Source organism: Cololabis saira, chromosome 22, assembly GCF_033807715.1.
Source record: "Cololabis saira isolate AMF1-May2022 chromosome 22, fColSai1.1, whole genome shotgun sequence".
Taxonomy (NCBI): domain Eukaryota; kingdom Metazoa; phylum Chordata; class Actinopteri; order Beloniformes; family Belonidae; genus Cololabis; species Cololabis saira.
The window spans coordinates 2893676-2915419 of record NC_084608.1 but is presented as its reverse complement, the minus strand read 5'-3'; the positions used below and the strand labels follow the sequence as shown (position 1 = coordinate 2915419).

The 21744-nt window shown below is 40.5% G+C and overlaps 1 protein-coding gene across 2 annotated transcripts in view; it reads left to right on the top strand.

Moving 5' to 3' along the window:
- Positions 1-2472: 2472 nt before the first annotated feature.
- The window catches only part of nub1 (negative regulator of ubiquitin-like proteins 1), a 30451-nt gene continuing 11179 nt past the window's right edge, over positions 2473-21744 (top strand). For both annotated transcript variants that reach the window (XM_061713689.1, XM_061713688.1), the window contains exons 1-11: positions 2473-2577; positions 7388-7509; positions 11790-11957; positions 13250-13314; positions 13420-13484; positions 13557-13715; positions 15486-15574; positions 16998-17104; positions 18888-19074; positions 21250-21357; positions 21442-21594. In XM_061713689.1, coding sequence (XP_061569673.1) covers positions 7393-7509; positions 11790-11957; positions 13250-13314; positions 13420-13484; positions 13557-13715; positions 15486-15574; positions 16998-17104; positions 18888-19074; positions 21250-21357; positions 21442-21594 — 1218 coding nt within the window. In that variant the 5' untranslated portion in view covers positions 2473-2577; positions 7388-7392. The remainder of the gene's footprint in view (positions 2578-7387; positions 7510-11789; positions 11958-13249; positions 13315-13419; positions 13485-13556; positions 13716-15485; positions 15575-16997; positions 17105-18887; positions 19075-21249; positions 21358-21441; positions 21595-21744) is intronic.

The window sequence follows — 21744 nt, the reverse complement described above, 5'->3', positions numbered from 1 at the left end:
CAGTTTACAATGTAGAATTATGGTTGTAATTTTTAATTAATTATGTATATATATATATATATATCCCCTCAGACAATCACACATACTCACAGACAGTAAAAAAAAAAATAAAAGAATAACTATAGACATCAAACTAATAAAGTGCCGTAAAATTAAAAAGGCAGGATCGGTACATTCACATCGCCAGCGTAAGTTTTGTTATTCTGTGTTATCCATTTACACAGGCCAGAACGCAGCTCCTGAGGCTCCGGCCTGCAAACATACACAAAAGAGAAAAAAGGGGGGCCGGCACAAGAAACTACAGGAACGATGGACAAAAATGATAGCTATGAGATATTTATAATAAATAAAAATGGTAATGGAGAAGAGAGGAAGGGAAAAGGAGAGGAGAAGAAGGGTGATGTTCACCGCCCAGTGGATCATGTCGGTCCCCCCTGCAGCATAAGCCTATAGCAGCATATCTACCGCGAAGCTATATTTGAGACTAACTATTATAGTTTTGTTCTATAGCTGCAACTATGACTACTGACTCTAACACACTAGAGTTTACACTACCTAGAGATTTACCAACACCAGCTAGAGGTTTACTAAACACTAACTATAGGCTTTACTAAACAGAAAGGTTTTAAGTTTAGTTTTAAAGGTGGAGGTGGTGTCAGCCTCCTTAACCCAGATTGGAAGTTGACGACCTTTTCCCAGAATACCAGAATCTTAGGGCATTCCCATAAGCAGTGCATCAAAGTTCCCTTTTCAGTCAGGCATTTGACACAAACATCTGGAATGTTAGGGGGAAAATGGTGAAGTTTAACAGGGGTTATGTAAAACCTCATTAAGTAATTTAATATTTATTTATATTTTATTTTGCTTGTCTTATTGCTGAGATATTTTATTTTGTTAAGGCCTTAGTAATAAACCCGCCGCAGACGAACAAAGATTGTCTCTGAAGATGAACACTCACACTCTTTTCTAGCCGTGGTTGAGACCTCGTTCAGGCAGGACTGGGTTGTCCATATCCATGTCTCCTCCTCCTCCCATGGAGCTGCTGCGATACGTCAACGTCGCCGCCATATTGGATGTTCAAGACTGCGCTGTAAACTAATACAAGTAAATTGACTTATTTTCATAAAGCGCCTTTCAACAAAGAAATGTACGTTTTACGTCTCATTTATTCATTCACACACGCACTAATATACTTGGGAAACAGTTTAGGCACCAAATATAATATATTTAATTTTCTCAGACGGCAAAAATAAGAACTTTATTGATCCCACATAGGAGTAATTCATGTTATATCAGCTATAGAGAACAAGGTAGTGCCGAAAAACAATATATATCCCCCTCACAAAAATAAGAAAAATAGAGAAACATATTTTCTCATCAACAAAACATATTTAAAATTTTTCAAATAACAAAATAACATATTTGAACCATTTTTCAGACAATAAAATAACATTTGAACCATTTTTCAGAAAATAAAATAACTTGAAAAATCTGAAAAATGGTTCAAATATGTTATTTTGTTACTTGAAAATTTTTAAATATATTTATGTAAAATATGTTTTGTTGATGAGAAAATATGTTTCTCTATTTTTTTTTATTTTTGTGAGGGGGGATATATATTGTTTTTTTGCACTACCTTGTTCTCTATAGCTGATATAACATGAATTACTCCTATGTGGGATCAATAAAGTTCTTATTTTTGCCATCTGAGAAAATTAAATATATTATATTTGGTACCTAACTGTTTCCTACGACGGAGAATTAGGGCCAAGCTAAGACAAAAAAAAAATTGGAAATTATGTGAATAAGTCATAATATTATGAGAATAAAGTCGTAAAATTACGAGAATAAAGTCGTAACATTACGAGAATAAAGTCGTAACATTACGAGAATAAAGTCGTAATTTATGAGAATAAAGTCGTAATATTATGAGAATATAATTTATGAGAACTCTAACAAGAAGAGCATCTTACCTGTGTTAAAATGAGGAATATTGAGCATCTTATGAAGTTATATTTATATATTTATAATATATTTAATATTACGACTTTATTCTCGTAATATTACGACTATATTCTCAAAATATTACGACTATATTCTGAAAATATTACGACTTTATTCTCATATTATTATGACTTTATTCTCGTAATATTATGACTTTATTTTCGTAATTTTATGACTTTATTCTCATAATATTATGACTTTATTCTCGTAATTTCCATTTTTTTTGTCTTAATTTGGCCCTAATACTCCGTCGTAGTTTCCCAAGTATATTAATGCGTGCATGAATGAATAAATGAGACGTGAAACGTAAATTTCTTTGTAAAAAGGCGCTTTATTAAAATAAGTCCATTCACTTGTATAAGTTTACAGCGCAGTCTTGCCTCATCCAATATGGCGGCGACGTTGACGTATCGCAGCAGCTCCATGGAGCGTCTCTGTCGACCCGAGAGTGAAACTGCACCAGAGTGAGACCTCACCCCCGCGTCATCCGTCACCGTCGCTGCAGAGACGAGTCGTTAGTAGACGATAATATTGACCGAGCTGTAACGTCGCTGTTCCTGTAACACCGTGCAGGTAATTCACACCTTTTATTTCAATATTCAGCAGCTAAACCTGACCCCCCTGATCAGACGTCGCCGAGCTACAAGCTCTTAGCTGCGTTTGCTACTGCCGTTCAGCATCAGTGTTGAATCACATCTGATCTAAAAGTATGACCCTCATCTGAAGCATGTTTAGAAGTTATATCAAGTTTAAAGTCATCTAAAGTCGCAGCGGCCTCAGTAAACCTTATTAAAAGCTTCAGCTTGTTGTTTGTTTATGTGTCCCACCGGTTCCAACCCCTTAAACACTGGAGACTACATCTCCCACAATGCAACGCTCTTTCTGTTTTGGAACCTTCAAAATAAAATCGAAAATGTTTTTTATAAATATGTCATTTTTTATTGTTTTGGTTATTGTTTATTGGATGGATCCCCATTAGCTGCCGCTTTGGCGACCACTAATCTTCCCGGGGTCCATAAAGTACATAAAATATTACATAAATGATAACATCTAAGACATAAATACATACAGTCATGCATTCCTAGCATAACTACACTTAGAATAAAAACAACAAGAATAGTCTCAAGAAGAATAATATCAATATATATTAATAACACTATAATGACACTAATACACTATAATAGCACTAATAATACCATACTTTAGTAATATATTTTCAGTCACTGCTATCATTATAATTTTACTAATTTCAATATCAGTAATAAATTTCCAGTCATATGGTCTACAGTATTAGCTGAGCCTAAAGTCGTTTTTTTAAAAGTTAATCTGTTTTGTGAGCGAGATATGTGAGGAGGTAAAGAGTTCCAGGACATTATTGAAGGATAGATAACTGAGTAGTTTCAGTAGATTAGTTCTCGGGGTTGGAGGTATCAGGTATTTCTGGTGTCATGGTTATGTCTGTCTCTAGTATTTAGTAATTGGTTGAAAAAATATTCAGGTGTCTGATTGAATATGATGTTTCTAAAAAAACATCAGGATGTTGTAGCTTACAGGACTGTCTCAGAAAATTAGAATATTGTGATAAAGTTCTTTATTTTCTGTAATGCAATTAAAAAAACTAAAATGTCATACATTCTGGATTCATTACAAATCAACTGAAATATTGCAAGCCTTTTATTATTTTAATATTGCTGATTATGGCTTACAGTTTAAGATTAAGATTCCCAGAATATTCTAATTTTTTTAGATAGGATATTTGAGTTTTCTTAAGCTGTAAACCATGATCAGCAATATTAAAATAATAAAAGGCTTGCAATATTTCAGTTGATTTGTAATGAATCCAGAATGTATGACATTTTTGTTTTTGTAATTGCATTACAGAAAATCACAATATTCTAATTGTCTGAGACAGTCCTGTATGTAAAAATAAAATAAACATCTCTAGGGTGATTCTGGAAACTGTATGTTGAGATAGTTCTGTTTCAGTTTCTTCCCTCTGAAGCTCGTCGTCCTGCAGATCAGAGCAGTCATTTACAAACAGCTTCCTTGTCTCACACTCAGTAATAGTTGTCCTCACTGTCTCAGCAGTCTGCTGATTGTGATTGTGTGTCTGGGACACGACCCTGTCCCGGAGTCTTTGGGATATCATCTCTTTAAAATTAGAATTATGAAGCCGACAGACAAGCCGATTAGTTGGTGTTTACGTGTTTTCATCAGCTCAGGTGACACATTTTCAAAGAAATTGTCAGTTTGTCAGAAGAAATGCCGTTTTAAAAGTGTAACACTGAGATGATCTGTGAATTTAACCCTCACAAGAGCTTTAGGGGAAATAGTTGAACCATGAAATTGTCATATAACTATTACAGCAACAAACTGGAGTTAATTCTGCAGGAAACCGCAGACGTACAGTACACACGCACTTTGACCTTATAAAGCCAATAAAGAGGGTGAATGTGCTGAAAGGAGTTAATAAGTGCTCAGATCCTGCTGTTGGTGTGAATGTTTGACGAGCACCTGAGAACTTCCTCAGCATCTCCAACACGCCTGTAGCTCGCCCAAAACATGGTGGAGATTAGGCCTGTGTGGAAAAAAATCGATTTCCCGATTCTTTTTTTTTTTTTTTTTTTTTTTTTTTTACTGTCACAAACTATTTATTGAGTGGCCAGTTGAAAGTGGCATTTTCAAGGCTGAATGTAAAACTAAAAACTAAATAAATAAAAAAAATATTCCTTTACAGAGTATCAGTGGCAAAGTTTGCACCCAGGCTCAGAACACTGGATTTTTCTTTTTTTTCTTTTTTGATAAAACAGCTCGAAGGCTCTGTTGTATGGAAGTTCTTCAACAGGTCGGTGCTCAGTAGCATCCAGCTGCAAGGTGACCCCTCCTGCGTGATGCCACTTTCTTTTTTTTTTTTTAATGATTTTTTTATTGGAAATAGATTCACATTATACAACAGTAGTAAAGCAAAATAACTGGGAATACTTCCATCCATTCATTTTTCCCATCTTTTTATATCCCTCCCACATTCCCATCCCCAACCCAGCACTTACAAGAGACCCAGAGACAAGAAAAAACAACCAAATACAATATAAAGAAAGAAAAGAAGAGAAAAAAAAAGAAAAAAAAAAAAAAAAGGAAAAAAAATAAAATAAATAAAAATAATAATAATGATGCTACTCATTTTATTTTTAATGCTAGCAGTCTGACTGTGAGCCTACAGATGATCAAAGGCCTTGCTGGGAAATATCAGAGATTTTGTCAGACTTCATAGACATTCGTGGGTTAGCGGCCCATTTTATAGCACATCAGATCCTGGGGGGAAAATCCAGGGCCATGCTTCCCAAGAAAATTCCTCTCCTTCCCTAATGAACATATTAAGATTTGGGAAAAAAGAAAAAAAAAAAAACAAAACAGTAAGACTAACCCCCCCTTCCTTTTTCCCCCTTTCTCTTTAAATGTCTTTTTTGTTGTTTTATAGTAGGAGCCCCGACAAGCGTTGGCAAAACAAAACATGAGAAAAGAGAAAAAGAAAAAAAAAAAAAATAAATAAATAAATAAATAAATAAATAAAATTAAATTAAATTAAATTAAAAACCCAAAGGAAAGAAAAAAAAAATAAATAAATAAAAATAAAGTAAAAAAAAAAAAAAAAACAGTACGACTAACCCCCCCTTCCTTTTTCCCCTTTCTCTTTAAATGTCTTTTTTGTTGTTTTATAGTAGAAGCCCCGACAAGCGTTGGCAAAACAAAACATGAGAGAAGAAGAAAAAAAAAAAAAAATTATTAAAAAAAAAAAAATTTTTAAATTAAAAACCCAAAGGAAAAAAAAAAATAAAAAAAATAAATAAATAAACGCAGACAATGGTTAATAAATACAGTGAATACATGAAATAGCAGCTACACTTTTGACAAATGGTCAACTCAATTAGTGAGTCATGTCAGTCCATGTTTTCTCCCCCTACTTGTTTTAGGAGTGGAGACCACAGTTCACGGAACATTTGCTCTCGTCCATGTCCTTTAAGAGTTAACCTCTCCAATGGGAGGAATTGTATAATTTGTTCTTTGAACATTTAAAAGTGGGCAGCTGTTCTCCTTTCCAAAATAAAAGAATACATTTTTTTGCGTAGTATGTTATCGTAATTAGCAGTCTGTATTTTTTTGAGTCCATTTGTATTTCTGGCAGTTCATTTAATAAATAGGCACCTGGGGATAAATCAAATTGTGTCGTCAATGCAGTTTTTGTGAATGAGTGGATAGAGTTCCAAAAGCCCGATTTCCCGATTCTAAATTGATTCTCATATAAATTCCTAAAAATCGATTTGTGTCTAAAGATCGATTTTTTCCTCATCATTACAACTTTTGGTATTTTATTGTTTATGCCCAAAAAAGGAATGTTTTGTTGGACACCAGAATAACTGGTGCCATGTTTTTGCCTTTAAATATGTTTAAAGGTATGAAAACATTAAAGTTTTCAGTTATAATTGCATAAATTGTCCATATTTCATTACATTATATACTGTAGATATATATATATATATATATATATATATATATATATATATATATATATATATATATATATATATATATATATATATATATATATATATATATATATGTATGTATGTATATGTATATATATATACACACACACAGGACTGTCTCAGAAAATTAGTTTCTGAGACAGTTTAAGATTAAGATTCCCAGAACATTCTAATTTTTTGAGATAGGATATTTGAGTTTTCTTAAACTGTAAACCATAATCAGCAATATTAAAATAATAAAAGGCTTGCAATATTTCAGTTGATTTGTAATGAATCCAGAATGTATGACATTTTTGTTTTTTTAATTGCATTACAGAAAATCACAATATTCTAATTTTCTGAGACAGTCCTGTATATATAAGTTTGCATAAATGATAAAAACGGAAAAAGACAGAAAATGGAAAAAATAAAAACTTAAAAATAAAAGTGATTTCCTCCGTCTCTGTTTCCTCCCTGGATCTGTTTGATAATTCTGACCCACATGATGTTTCTGTTTGCAGTTCTATCAGCATTCTGGGAGCTGATTGGTCCTTACAGCATCATTAGCTGCAATACTTGCTGTTGAATCTCAATATAATACTAGTATTAATATGTTGTAGAACTACAGTCATATCATTCATGCAACAGCTCAAAAAACAGTTTTAATAACACTAACCCAAATCAATATCGGAATCGAATCGAATCAAATCTTGATAATGGATTCTGAATCTTAAGAATGGGAATGGAATGGGTTCTTGACATTTGACTGGATCCCCAGTCCTGGTGGAGGTGACGTGAGCCCGTCCAGAGCCGGTTCTCCTCACACTGCTGAGCAGCTGTGGCCATGTGTTGTGTTTCAGAGCCGATGGCGGAGCAGAACACGGAGGCCAAGCTGAAGACGCTGCTGAAGCAGCAGAAGGTGCAGCTGTGGAACCGTCCGTACACGGCCGACGATGAGCAGCCGGGACAGGAGCACATGCAGGTCAGGAAAGCAGCGCTGCACAAACACATGCAGGTCAGGAAAGCAGCGCTGCACAAACACATGCAGGTCAGGAAAGCAGCGCTGCAGAAACACATACAGGTCAGGAAACCAGCGCTGCACAAACACATGCAGGTCAGGAAAGCAGCGCTGCACAAACACATGCAGGTCAGGAAAGCAGCGCTGCAGAAACACATGCAGGTCAGGAAACCAACGCTGCACAAACACATGCAGGTCAGGAAAGCAGCGCTGCAGAAACACAAGCAGGTCAGGAAAGCAGCGCTGCAGAAACACATGCAGGTCAGGAAAGCAGCGCTGCAGAAACACATGCAGGTCAGGAAAGAAGCGCTGCAGAAACACATGCAGGTCAGGAAAGCAGCGCTGCAGAAACACATGCAGGTCAGGAAAGCAGCGCTGCAGAAACACATGCAGGTCAGGAAAGCAGCGCTGCAGAAACACATGCAGGTCAGGAAAGCAGCGCTGCAGAAACACATGCAGGTCAGGAAAGCAGCGCTGCAGAAACACATGCAGGTCAGGAAAGCAGCGCTGCAGAAACACATGCAGGTCAGGAAAGCAGCGCTGCAGAAACACATGCAGGTCAGGAAAGCAGCGCTGCAGAAACACATGCAGGTCAGGAAAGCAGCGCTGCAGAAACACATGCAGGTCAGGAAAGCAGCGCTGCAGAAACACATGCAGGTCAGGAAAGAAGCGCTGCACAAACACATGCAGGTCAGGAAAGCAGCGCTGCAAGAAACACATGCAGGTCAGGAAAGCAGCGCTGCACAAACACATTCAGGTCAGGAAAGCAGTGCTGCAGAAACACATGCAGGTCAGGAAAGCAGCGCTGCACAAACACATGCAGGTCAGGAAAGCAGCGCTGCACAAACACATGCAGGTCAGGAAAGCAGCGCTGCAGAAACACATGCAGGTCAGGAAAGCAGCGCTGCAGAAACACATGCAGGTCAGGAAAGCAGCGCTGCAGAAACACATGCAGGTCAGGAAAGCAGCGCTGCAGAAACACATGCAGGTCAGGAAAGAAGCGCTGCACAAACACATGCAGGTCAGGAAAGCAGCACTGCAGAAACACATGCAGGTCAGGAAAGCAGCGCTGCAGAAACACATGCAGGTCAGGAAAGCAGCGCTGCACAAACACATGCAGGTCAGGAAAGCAGCGCTGCAGAAACACATGCAGGTCAGGAAACCAACGCTGCACAAACACATGCAGGTCAGGAAAGCAGCGCTGCACAAACACATGCAGGTCAGGAAAGCAGCGCTGCAGAAACACATGCAGGTCAGGAAAGCAGCGCTGCAGAAACACATGCAGGTCAGGAAAGCAGCGCTGCAGAAACACATGCAGGTCAGGAAAGCAGCGCTGCACAAACACATGCAGGTCAGGAAACCAGTGCTGCAGAAACACATGCGGGTCAGGAAAGCAGCGCTGCAGAAACACATGCAGGTCAGGAAAGCAGCGCTGCAGAAACACATGCAGGTCAGGAAAGCAGCGCTGCAGAAACACATGCAGGTCAGGAAAGCAGCGCTGCAGAAACACATGCAGGTCAGGAAAGCAGCGCTGCAGAAACACATGCAGGTCAGGAAAGCAGCGCTGCAGAAACACATGCAGGTCAGGAAAGCAGCGCTGCAGAAACACATGCAGGTCAGGAAAGCAGCGCTGCAGAAACACATGCAGGTCAGGAAAGCAGCGCTGCAGAAACACATGCAGGTCAGGAAAGAAGCGCTGCACAAACACATGCAGGTCAGGAAAGCAGCGCTGCAAGAAACACATGCAGGTCAGGAAAGCAGCGCTGCACAAACACATTCAGGTCAGGAAAGCAGTGCTGCAGAAACACATGCAGGTCAGGAAAGCAGCGCTGCAGAAACACCCGGAGGAAGCCGTCCGGCTGGAGAGTTAAGCCTGGACTTGGGAAATACACTGGGAAATAGGGAGGCCCCGATACCAGTTTTTTCACACCGAGTACGAGTATTTTAATTTGTGTACTTGCCGATACAGAGTACTACGATGGAGTATTAGGGCCAAACTAAGACAAAGAAAATTGGAAATTACGAGAATAAAGTCATAATATAATGAGAATAAAGTTGTAAAATTACGAGAATAAAGTCGTAAAATTACGAGAATAAAGTCATAATATTATGAGAATAAAGTCGTAAAATTACGAGAATAAAGTCATAATGTTGCGAGAATAAACTCGTAATAGAATAAAGTCGTAATATTATGAGAATAAAGTCGTAATTTATGAGAATATAATTTATGAGTATATAATTTATGAGTATATAATTTATGAGAATATAATTTATGAGAATATAATTTATGAGAACTCTTAACAGGAAGAGCATCTTCTCCCTGTGTTATAATGAGGAGAATGAGTAGAACTATTTTAGACAAAAAAAATAATCATTCTGTGTAAATAAAAAGTCTCCACCATGGCACTGTCTTCCCATTTAAGAAAATATCAAACATATAACATATCAATGAAATATCATATCGCGGCTGGAGTGCGTGGAGAAGACTGTGAAATCCTTGGTCTTCTCCAGCTGACAGTGGCTGCTCATCCAGCGCTAGATAACAGCTTAGAGCCTCTGTTATTTTAACTTGTCTTTTACCATTGTCTGTCTCTTTCTCAGAACCTGAGCTAATGTTGCTGTTGTGGTCTTGCAGTATTAATAGCAAACTCTGTATCCTCAGCTTTATGATGCGTCTTGAGATGTTTTATCAAGTTGCTGGTATTAAACCACGTATTCTCCTTTCCTCCTCTTGACACCTTAGCAGCAGTAGCTTCAGTCTGTCTTGCTTCTGTCATCGTCTCTTATTCTGAAATATGTCCAACTGCTGACGTCCCACTGCATTAATTGTTGCTATCTTGCCTGAAACGGTGCTGCCAGTCTCACTCATGTATCACTCTCTTCTCACTCATGTATCACTCTCTTCTCACTCATGTATCACTCTCTTCTCACTCATGTATCACTCTCTTCTCACTCATGTATCACTCTCTTCTCACTCATGTATCACTCTCTTCTCACTCATGTATCACTCTCTTCTCACTCACGTATCACTCTCTACTCACTCATGTATCACTCTCTTCTCACTCATGTATCACTCTCTTCTCACTCATGTATCACTCTCTTCTCATCACCACTGACTGCAGCTCAACATCTCCCCCTAGAGTCACTAACTAGTAACTACAACAACAATGAAGTATCGGTGCGTGGTATCGGAGAATTACGAGTACGAGTATCTGAGAGCAGTATCGGCCCTGATGCCGATACCAGTATCGATATCTGGGCCGATACCAGTATTGATATCGGGGCCGATACCGGTATCGGTATCGGGGCATCCCTACTGGGAAACCACGAAGATTGGTTCCACATGTTCTGAAACTCTCAAAGTAATCTAGAAACAAACGCCACGAATTAAAGGCCAATCTGGAAGAGCTAAAAACGAACCCTTTTATGTGCCCAGAAATAACCAAACATGTCTTTATTTCCTTTGGGGGGGATCCGTGGAGAAACATCCGTTTTATTTCAGTCTTAGTACCGTATTGGCCCGAATATAAGACGACCCTGATTATAAGACGACCCTCTTTTTCAAGACTCAACTTTGAAAAAAGACTTTTTGAACACCATATTCAATTTTTATACAGAAAATAATTACAGTACATCTGAAACCAATGATTATAACAATATATTCGAGAGAAAAAGCCTGATATTTTGCCTCATTCAAATCATCATCTTGAAGTTTGCATCATAACTTCTCCTCAGCTGCCGGTTAACCTGCCGAACTTCCACCCACTTTTCTCCTGATTGTCGCTACGTTTCTCCATTTTCTGTTATGTCTTCTCTTATTTTCTTCTCTTTTCTTTCTTACCGCTGTTTTTATTTTTCTTCTTCGTGACTAGTTCACTTTGTCCTGGGGAGTAAAGTTCAGCATTGGCTTTAAAGATATCTGGCTCCATCTAGCGTTGTGATGGGTATAATGTCAACACCCTGAATGGAAGACGACCCCCACTTTTTCAGTCTTATTTCAATGCAAAAAACACCAATATGGTAATCTAGAAACAAACGCCATGAATTAAAGACGAATCTTGGAAGAGCGAAAAACTAAAACTTTTATGTGCCCAGAAATAACCAAACATGTCTTTATTTCCTGATCCGTGGGGGAACATCAGTTTTATTTCAGTCTTAGTGATGCTGGATTAAAGAAACGGGGAGCAGGTTTGAAGGGCATCAGTGTTTCTGATAGATCCCCGCTCTTCCTGTCCTCCCACCAGGAGCTGGCGCTGCGTTACGCCCCCCTGGTGGGGCTGCCGGTGGAGGAGGTGGGCGTCGCCCTGGAGACCATCCGAGCCCAGGCGGTGAAGAGGGGGAACCGGAACAGGGTGTTCAGGGAGACCGGTGTGGCCACGCTGGAGCTGCTGCTGCCCCGAGACGGAAACCAGGTGAAGCTGACACGCCCGTGTCTCTGCCCTAGCCAGGGCTGGGTCCTCAAGGAACACATGGAGCTAAACAAGCAGAGGTGGTGGGGGTGGGGGGGGTCAGAGGAAGTCAGAGGGAGTGTATCGGAGGATAAAGCAGTGAGCAGGGCTGCAACTAACGACTATTCTAATAGTCGACTAGTCACCGACTATTGAAACGATTAGTCGACTAATCGGATAATTAGTCATTTTTTTTAAATTTAGTATGAGTTTGATTTAATTATGTGGCAAATGATAATAAACACAAGAAAGATGGCACTAGAGCCCTGCTATAGCGGGACTGTTTTCTTCATCCTGCTCCCGCTGCATTTCTGACCATTACCGCCTGCAACGTGTGTTCCACTCCCGCCCCTCCCGCAAAAACTCTGAGAATTCATGCCCGCACGGCGCACAATAATAGAGATGCATTGATTTAGTGTCTTCTCCCGTCCCGCAAGAGAAAAGTCCAGACAAATCTATCTGATCTAATGTTAACATGATCATTGTGGAGCTTGATGGATAATTGACAGTTCATAAGCACCTGACTGATGCAAATCCATCATTGTCATCAGCGCACAAGCTTTTTTTCATTTTTCGCGCTGCATTATGTGATTGAGGTTATATAAACGAGTAGGCTGTGAGTGGCTCAAATAACACTAATAAATAACATAAAACAAACAAAGTTAAGAATTAAACGAATTCATTTAACAAATGAATGGCTTGGCCATTATTGCTGTGGAGGGAGAGAATGTTGCTGACCGACTGCGTCCCAAATCCCTCGTCTCTCATCCAAGATGCTCCACAGACACTAAACGCAGTTTCTCCAGATATCTGACTTAATTTAATTTAAAATACTTTTGTCAGACACAGTCAGGCATAACATTAAAGCTCTATTTTAAAGCCAAAATACGCTTAATATCTTACCAAGGGGGGTCCTTTTCGTTTAACACTCCGACGTGCATTTTCAAATGCATTACCGACGTGCTCCGGTGAAAAGCAACGTCGGCTTTTTGCAAACCCTGCAAGTCATCTTTTTATTCGCCGTATCAAGGCTAAAATGCTCCCAAACTTCTGAAGTTTTATTAGCCGCAGCTGCAGAGACGCTGTCGTGCATGCGCGACTCTCGGCAGAGATTGTATTGAAGTGAGACGCCTCACTCCGTTGGAAAAACACGTCTGGCGACAATGGAATTAATTGTCGACAATTTTGATTATCAATTTTTGTCGACAACGTGGACGAATGGTTGCAGCCCTAGCAGTGACTGTGTGTGCCTGCAGGGGAAGAGGCTGAGGAGCTCCCTGGAGACCCGGCTGGACGTGGCGGTGCAGCAGGTGCTGGACAGGTGGGTGACGGTGACCCCCCCCCTCCTGCCTCCACCTGCCTGGTGTGTGCTGAGTGTGTGCTGAGTGTGTGCTGAGTGTGTGCTGAGTGTGTGCTTGTGCTGCAGGATCGGGGAGCAGCTGGGCTACAGACACATCAAGCTGATCCTGAACGGCAGGACTCTGACTGCAGGCTAGTGTCACCCCCCCCCCAGGACCAGACCTTTACGGCCGGGCCCCGCTCAACCCCATGCCTGTGTTTCAGACCGGCCCCTGGACCAGCAGGGGGTGAAGAACCACAGTAAGATCATGGTGCTGAAGGGGAGCGACGCCGAGCTGCTGGCCCGGGAGGAGGAGGAGAGGAGGAACCAGAGCGAGAGCCTGCAGAGGACCCAGAAGGGCTTCCAGATCCTGTCAGAGAGAGGTAACCCCCCCCCCCCCCCCGAACATGAACTACGCTGGCCACGGTCCAGGCTAGAGATGCAGTATCTGCCCATCACAGCCTGAAATCTATCAATTCTTCACTGGCCTCGGTTACATGGTGTTTTTAATTCTGAATTAATTATTCTGAATTCAATCATTCAGAATTAAACTATTTTCCTTAGACTTCACATGGAAATAGTAATTCTGAATGGAGGTTTCCATGGAAACACGTTTGATGGTCTTTCTCCAAATCCTCTCCAGGTCTGGGGGTTGGGAAGGTTCTGATTGGATAGGGGGGGGACCGGAAGTTAAACTACCGGAAGAAAAACTAACTTAGCAGCTACAACTTTGAAAAGCTCACTAGTTTGATGTTTCCTGTTTCCATGTGTTCTTTTAATGATTTCTATTTCTTAAATAAATGTTCTCTGCTCTTGACCAGCGTTTACTGCTGCTGCATCTGGAAACTTTGTTTGGAAAACCAGCCCAGTGGAATATAAGATCATGGAGACAGACGGGCGAGGGAACGAGCAGAAAGAAAGACCGGGATTAATTTAAAGAGGAATGAGTGTAAACATGATCTGGAATTATTATATTCAGATTTAAAATCAGAATAAACCAGACACTTACTTCAGAATTAAGTTTAATTCAGAATGGCCATTTTCATTCAGAATTAGGTGCTTACATGGTCATTTTTACTCATTTTAAATTGGATTTAATTATAATTCTGAATTAAAGAGGAATTAAACTTCCCACGTAAACGCACTGAATATTGTTGTCTCATTTACACATCACTGACATTGTATTATTAGGTATAAAAATAAGGAGATGAGAAAGTATCATGAATTGACCACTGTTTTATTGCAGGCTGAGGCAAAGTGCAATATTTCACTCTAGAGATTCTAATGGTGCTTTTCCACCAGCACCTACTCGGCTCGACTCGGCCTGGTTTCTTTTCCACTACAATTCAGCTCCTGGAGCAGAAGTAGGAGGTTGGAGAAGCTGCTGTGACGTATTTGATTGTGTATCTAAACGGAGAAGACAACAACACTAAAGATGTAGAACCTGGAGGAGATGATAGATGTGCTGCTGGGTCTGTGGCTTGTGTTTGATATCAAGTTAAAAAATGAGAGTGAGAGAAACTTCAAGCGGCAACGCTTTTTTAAAAATGTAGTTTGTCTCTGTGCTGCTGAAAAGTCAGCTGGAGCCGTGAGCAGCTATGAAGAGACAGAGTTCCTGGTAGATCTGGTCGTTCCTTATCTCCGTCTAGATCCCTTTTTAATTCTCTCCTCAGCACCAGGTTTATGAACATCTGACCCTCAGAGTTGGATCATCATTATGGTTGAATAAAATGAACCAGAATCCGTCAGAGTCTCTTTCTCTGATTTCCTCCTCCTGACTCAGACGTCTGACTCCAACCCCCCGACCAATCGGTGGCCTGTAGTGTGATGATGTCAGATACAGCCGACTCAGCAGCTTAGAACCTCGGCAGAATAGATACAGAAAAGTATCAACTCGGTACTTAGACCCCTAGTGGAGAAGAACCAAACCGAGGCGAGTGGAGTCGGGCTGAGTAGGTGCTAGTGGAAAAGTGCATTAGAGACGACTTACCTGGGTGTGAGTGGGAACACACGCCCTGGCGGTGGTTTGGTGCATCTCTAGTTTTTGCAGTAGAATTCTTGAAATCCTCCTTTCACCGCTCAAGTCCCGACTGCTGCACGTTTGTTAGTCCTGATAAAGTGATGGTCTGTCCGTGTGTCCGTGTGTCCGTCAGACGGCAGCGAGGACCCGGACTCCAGCCCCTACCTGGAGATAGCAGACCAGAAGGGGAACCCGCTGAGGATCCCCCACACGGAGAAGAAGGTGTGTGTCTGTCATGTCTCATCTCTGGTTGACAGGTTTGTGGATTTAAAACTAGATTTTTAAAATTTTCTTTTTTAGATTTAGATTTATTTATTTAAATGTCATACATTCTAGATTCAAGCCTTGTAAGCCTTTTTATTATTTTAATATTGCTGATTATGGTTTACAGTTTAAGATTAAGATTCCCAGAATATTCTAATTTTTTGAGATAGGATATTTGAGTTTTCTTAAACTGTAAGCCATGATCAGCAATATTAAAATAATAAAAGGCTTTTCAGTTGATTTGTAATGAATCCAGAATGTATGACGTTTTTGTTTTTGTAATTGCATCACAGAAAATCCACAATATTCATATTTTCTGAGACAGTCCTGTACAGTAATCCCTGGTTTTTGGCGGGGGTTTCGTTCCAAAAAGAACCCATGATGAGTGAAATCCGCGAAGTAGCGACCATTTTTTTTTTTTTTACAATTATTATACAAAGCTTCAAATTGCGGAGATCAGCCCCGCCCACCGTGATCCCAGTAATTGGATTTAAACGGGAGAAAATGAAAAATGATTATTAAAAAAAAAATACAATAAGTACAGTAGGACAGATTGGACTGCCGCTCCATCCTGACTCGCTCTGTAGCATCTTTTTCTTCTAAATGTGTTTTTTCCAGAGAAGAACATGGTTATGGGTCGTTGTTGTCGCTCTTTTTTCTTCTGGGCAAAAAGATTGTTATAAACTACGACGGAGTATCAGGGCCAAACTAAGATAAAAAAAAAAAAAAAAGGAAATTACGAGAATAAAGTCGTAATATTAAATATATTAATATAACTTCACAAGATGCTCAATATTCCTCATTTTAACATAGGGAGAAGAAGCTTTTCCTGTTAGAGTTCTCATAAATTATATTCTCGTAATATTACGACTTTATTCTCATAAATTACGACTTTATTCTCGTAATATTACGACTTTATTCTCGCAACATTATGACTTTATTCTCCTAATTGTACGACTTTATTCTCATTAAATTATGACTTTATTCTTGTAATTTCCATTTTTTTTTGTCTTAGTTTGGCCCTAATACTCCGTCGTAATAAACCGACATACACCATGGATTATATCTGAGACTGTAATGAAGGATTCATCAAAGGTCCCGTTCTTGAGCTGCTGCTGAAGCTCATTGGCCGTTCTCAGCTTGTTGCTAAGCAACCAACGTTATTGACACAGGAAGTGAAGAAGCGGGGAGACTGTTTAGCCAATCAGAATGCAGAACACGATGCACAATGCAAATCCGTGAAGCAGCGAGACGTGAAAGGTGAACGGCGTTCTAGCCAGGGATTAGTGTACATGAATATAATCAGCCTTCAGACACAAACAGCCCCCCAGCAGCAGGGGGCGCTGCCGGCCGCTCCCAGCACTGTCATGTGTGTGTTCAGGCTCTGATCCTGGCCATGGGCTTCCACGAGAAAGGCCGCTCTCTGATGAAGAGGAGGCAGTACGACAACGCGCTGAGTCACCTGCTGCAGGCCGACCAGCAGTTCAGGTACGTGGGGCTGCTCGCCCACACCTGGAGGGACTGGCTTTAATGGGGGGGGGCACACAGTACTGGAGTTGTAAAAAAAAATCAGGGTGGATTTAATCATATGGGGACAGATAATTTGTGCTGATTACAAATAATATAATATATTACAAATAATAGCAGTGACCAAAACAGCTGCAGAAATACTGCAGGAATGACATAGCAGCAGTTAAATGCAGCCTTCTGTAAGCTTTAAATATCCACTGGGCTTACATCAAATACATCAAAACACAACAATAAAAAACACTTTTCTGAACTTATCAATATGACTCTGTCCTTCACAGGATAAGTAACATGGATCACTGCAAAAACTCACAATCTTAACAAGAATATTTGTCTTATTTCTAGTTAAAATGTCTCATTTTAGTAAAAAAAAATCTCATTACACTTAAAACAAGACTCATCACTGGAAAAAACAACAATTTTCGGTAACCCTTTCTTTTACAGTACAGCAATAACCAGGTAATACCATGGTAATTACACTGTAATTACCTAGTAGTACCTTGTATTTACAAGGTAATTACATGGTAACTACCGGGTAATTTACCCAGTAAGTACTAGGTAATTATTACGTATTTTCTTGTACCATGTAATTATGTGTATTTACCATGTAATTACATGGTAAATACCTGGTTGTTTAAACTAAACATTACTAGGTAATTACAAAGACATTAGATGGGAACTATGAGGGAAATTACAGGTATTTACTAGGTTAATATTGGTAACTACCAGTCAATTTACCATGTAATTACTGTGAAATTACATGAATTATTTCTAAGTAAGTACCGGCTAATTATTAAGTATTTTTCTGCAAACTACCAGGAAATTATAACCTATATTTGAGGTAGTTAGCAGCTAATTACACTTCAATGACCATGTAGTTACCTTGTATTTACTATACATTTCATGGATAACTACCGGGTATTTACCCATTCATTATTGATTTATGTATTATCAATGGATTGGTGCATGTACCCCCGAGGGTGTAAATAACTCTATTGACCTTGTAATTAACCTGATAGTTACCATGTTTTACCTGGTAATCCAGGTACTTACCTTGTAGTTACTTGCCCAGTAATTCTATTTCCTAAGTATTTACCCAATAAGTACAGGAATGTTTACCTGGGTTTTACTCAGTAATTTAAGTGAAACTGGACTGTAAAAGAAAGCGTGTGTTGTTTCCATAATATTACCTTAATTGTAGATTATAATTATAAAGATTTGAACAATTGGCAAAAGGTCTGATAATTACCTCCCCTTTACCCCGCAATTAGAAAGTTGGAGCACACGCCGGAACCATAAATCAGCCTTTAGTTCCCTGAAGAGGGACCGGGTCAACTCGTCTTCACACTAATCACACAGGAAGATTTAATTGAATTCTAAACAGTTACACCACAGTTATTTACTCCGATTCCTCATCATTTCATTTCTTATGTTACAAGACAAATGGATCATGTTAACTGTAAAGAAATACTGAATGTTCACAAATGGCAACTTTATTGTTAAAAAAAAAAAAAATAACATAAGTTGTATATAAATAACATTTATGCACTATTGCTGGCTCAAGAAGGACCGTGCGTCTTCTCAAGGTGTCGTTGAAGCTTCAGGTGCTTGGAAGACCTGAAACCATGAACCTGTCTCTCACATGTACCTCCCATATTGAGCTATGCCATGCGTGCTTGCTTCCCTCTGCTCAGCTCCAGAGCAGCAGCGAGGGCTTGTTCTTACACACTTCTCTCCTGACCAGTCAGTGCGGCTCGGCTCTGCTCAGCTCCGTGGACAACTACGCCGTCCTTCAGCTGGACGTGGTGTGGTGTTACAGATCCCTGGAGGCGCTGTCCTGCCTGGAGGACAGCAGGACCCGGCTGCAGAGAGCCGAGGAAGGTTTCCTGCAGTGTTATGGAGAACATCAGCAGCGGCTGCTCATGATCAAGGTGAGAAGAGGCTTCACAAACCTCCACCAACACTGCACACCGTGCACCTGACACGGACAAGGTGGTCCCCACTAGAGCGCTGCTATAGCGGCACTGTTTTCATCCCGCTCCCACTGCATTTCTGACCATTACCGCCCGCGCTGTGTGTGTTCCACTCCCGCCAGCTCCCGCAGAACTCTGAGAATTGATGCCGCACAATAATAGAGATGCATTGATTTAGTGTCTTCTCCCGTCCCGCAAGAGAAATGTTGTCCTGGACAAATCTATCTGATTTAATGTTAACATGATCATTGTGGAGCTTGATGGATAATTGACAGTTCATAGGTCACCTGACACAAAGTTAGATGCATCATTGTCGTCATCGCACAAGCTATTTTGTCTTTCGCGCATCAGTTATGTGGTTGAGGTTATAGCAACGAGAGCAGCTGTGAGCGGCTCAAATAACACTAATACATAACATAAAATAAACAAAGTTAACGAATTAATTTAACAAATGAACCACTTGGACATTACATATCTGTAGAGGAAGAGAATGCTACCGACTGACTGAGGTTCCAATCCCCCGTCTCTCTTCCAAGATGCTCCACAGACACTAAACACAGTTTCTCCAAATATCCGACTTGCTTTGTCTTTGTTTTGTAAAGACCTTGTTTGAGGTTTATTTTCCACGTCATTGATTTCCATCTTGTTGCTAGGCTACATCCTGATCCTGCAGTGTTCTTTTTAGTCACCCGCTCCTGCAAAGTCCAAACCTCCCGCTCCCGCCAGATCTGCGTTGGGTCCCGCGGGACCTGGCGGGACCCGATCCCCATGCAGCCCTCTAGTCCCCACAGACATGTAGGAACCCCCTCTGTCTGGACAGTATTGGGGTCACACACTAGATCAGATGTTGCACTGGTTCTAAAAGTGGAGAAGCAGGTTAAGGATATTAAAATGCCCATATTAAAATGTTACTACAAAAACTCTGTACTGTATAACACATAAAAAGAAGAGGTTAAGAGCAACCAGGAACCAAGAAATTGCACATGTTAGGGCTGGGTATTGTTAAGAACCTCACGATTCGATTCTTTAGGTTTCGATTAGATTTCGATTAGATATTGATTTAAAAGCTTCGATATCGATTCAGTAAGACGTAGAAATACACAAATACCTGTTGGCAATTTTTCATTATTTTTATTTTCATGCCTATAACACGTGGCATATTACTTCACATAGAAATGAACTGAGCAATTAAACTTAGCAGCACCGTAATGGCTCACTTGTGCATTTTACTGTAGTACAAAAGTTAATATAAAAAAAACACATGACAGTTCTGTGTCAACATGATCCGCAGGTTTGTCGTGTTGCTGTTGTATTTTAGTTCTGCCTGGCACAACTTAAGCTGCTTTCACATAGAGCGCGGTTTGCGCCGCGCCAAAGATCCTCTATACAGAAGATCATGCATTACCGTTTCTGCCAATGGTATGAAATGGTCTCCACTTCCTGTCTCCTAAGTGGGCGTGATCGCCCCTCTCCCCACATCGTTGTGGAAGTGTTGTGAACGTGTGTGGATGGATCATGCATCATCATACAACACTAGATACAGTACAACTTAAATATTTGCGCCTTATTTTGCCGCTCGTTTTTTTTTTTTTATCTGCTACCTTAAAGGAGCATGAGGCAGGATTGAGGCAGGATTTATGAAAAAAATTCTTATACCTTTTAAGTTTTCTAGTAATAATGTCAGATGAAGCGTTCCAAACCAAAAAGAATGATCCCTCTAGTGTATCTCTCCGTTGCCTTGAACAGGCTGTGTGCTGCAAAATGTGCTGCAATTGTGACCGGAATTTCCCGCGCTGTCCTGCGGATGTGACGTCAAATGACGCTGCATGTGCGTTCTCCCCGTTCTCCCGCGCCGGCTTCACTGTTGGCTGCAGTACCCCCGACGGCCGTCGTGGTGAAGGGTGGCGCTAGAGTCTCATTTCTTAAAAGGAGCCTCATGCTCCTTTAATGTCTGATATCAACCCAGTAAAAGATCATCGGATCAGTCTATTATTCTTTTTTTCCCTTCCAAAAAGACTTCAATAATAACAATAACAGTATAATTAAGCAAAGAAGCAAGTTTTATTTTATTTTTAAATTTACCCACCCCTAATGTTGATGCTGTTTGCTGGTATTTGTTTCCTGTGTTGCCAGGGTAACACGGGCAGGGAGGATGCTCTGTTCCTCCGTCTGTACCTCCTCCAGACCCTGCTCTCCTACATCGAAGGAAACGACTCTCAGGCGCGCCTGCAGCTGTCCAAAGTAGGTCCGGCTCCGTCGGTTCAGCTTCCCCAGCAGCGAGTCTGTTGGGTGTTTCCGTGAGCCGAGCTTCTGTCCCTCTGTCAGGTGGAGACGCTGTACGGCCGGCTCTGTCCGGACTCAGAGAAGATGTCTCAGCTGATGGCTCTGGGCTTCACGGAGAGAGAAGCTCGGCTGGGGCTCCGGGCGTGTCAGGGAGACCTGCAGGAGGCCGCCATGCACATCAGCAACCGCCGACAGGTGACCGCTGGAGCTGGGATTCAAACTCTTCCCAAACATTTTTTTTTTTTTTAATTATTATTTATAATTTTTATTTTTTCAAAATGAACACAGAAACAATGATTAAAGAAAAAAAAAAAAAAAGGTTAACAACACCACTTTTCACATAAT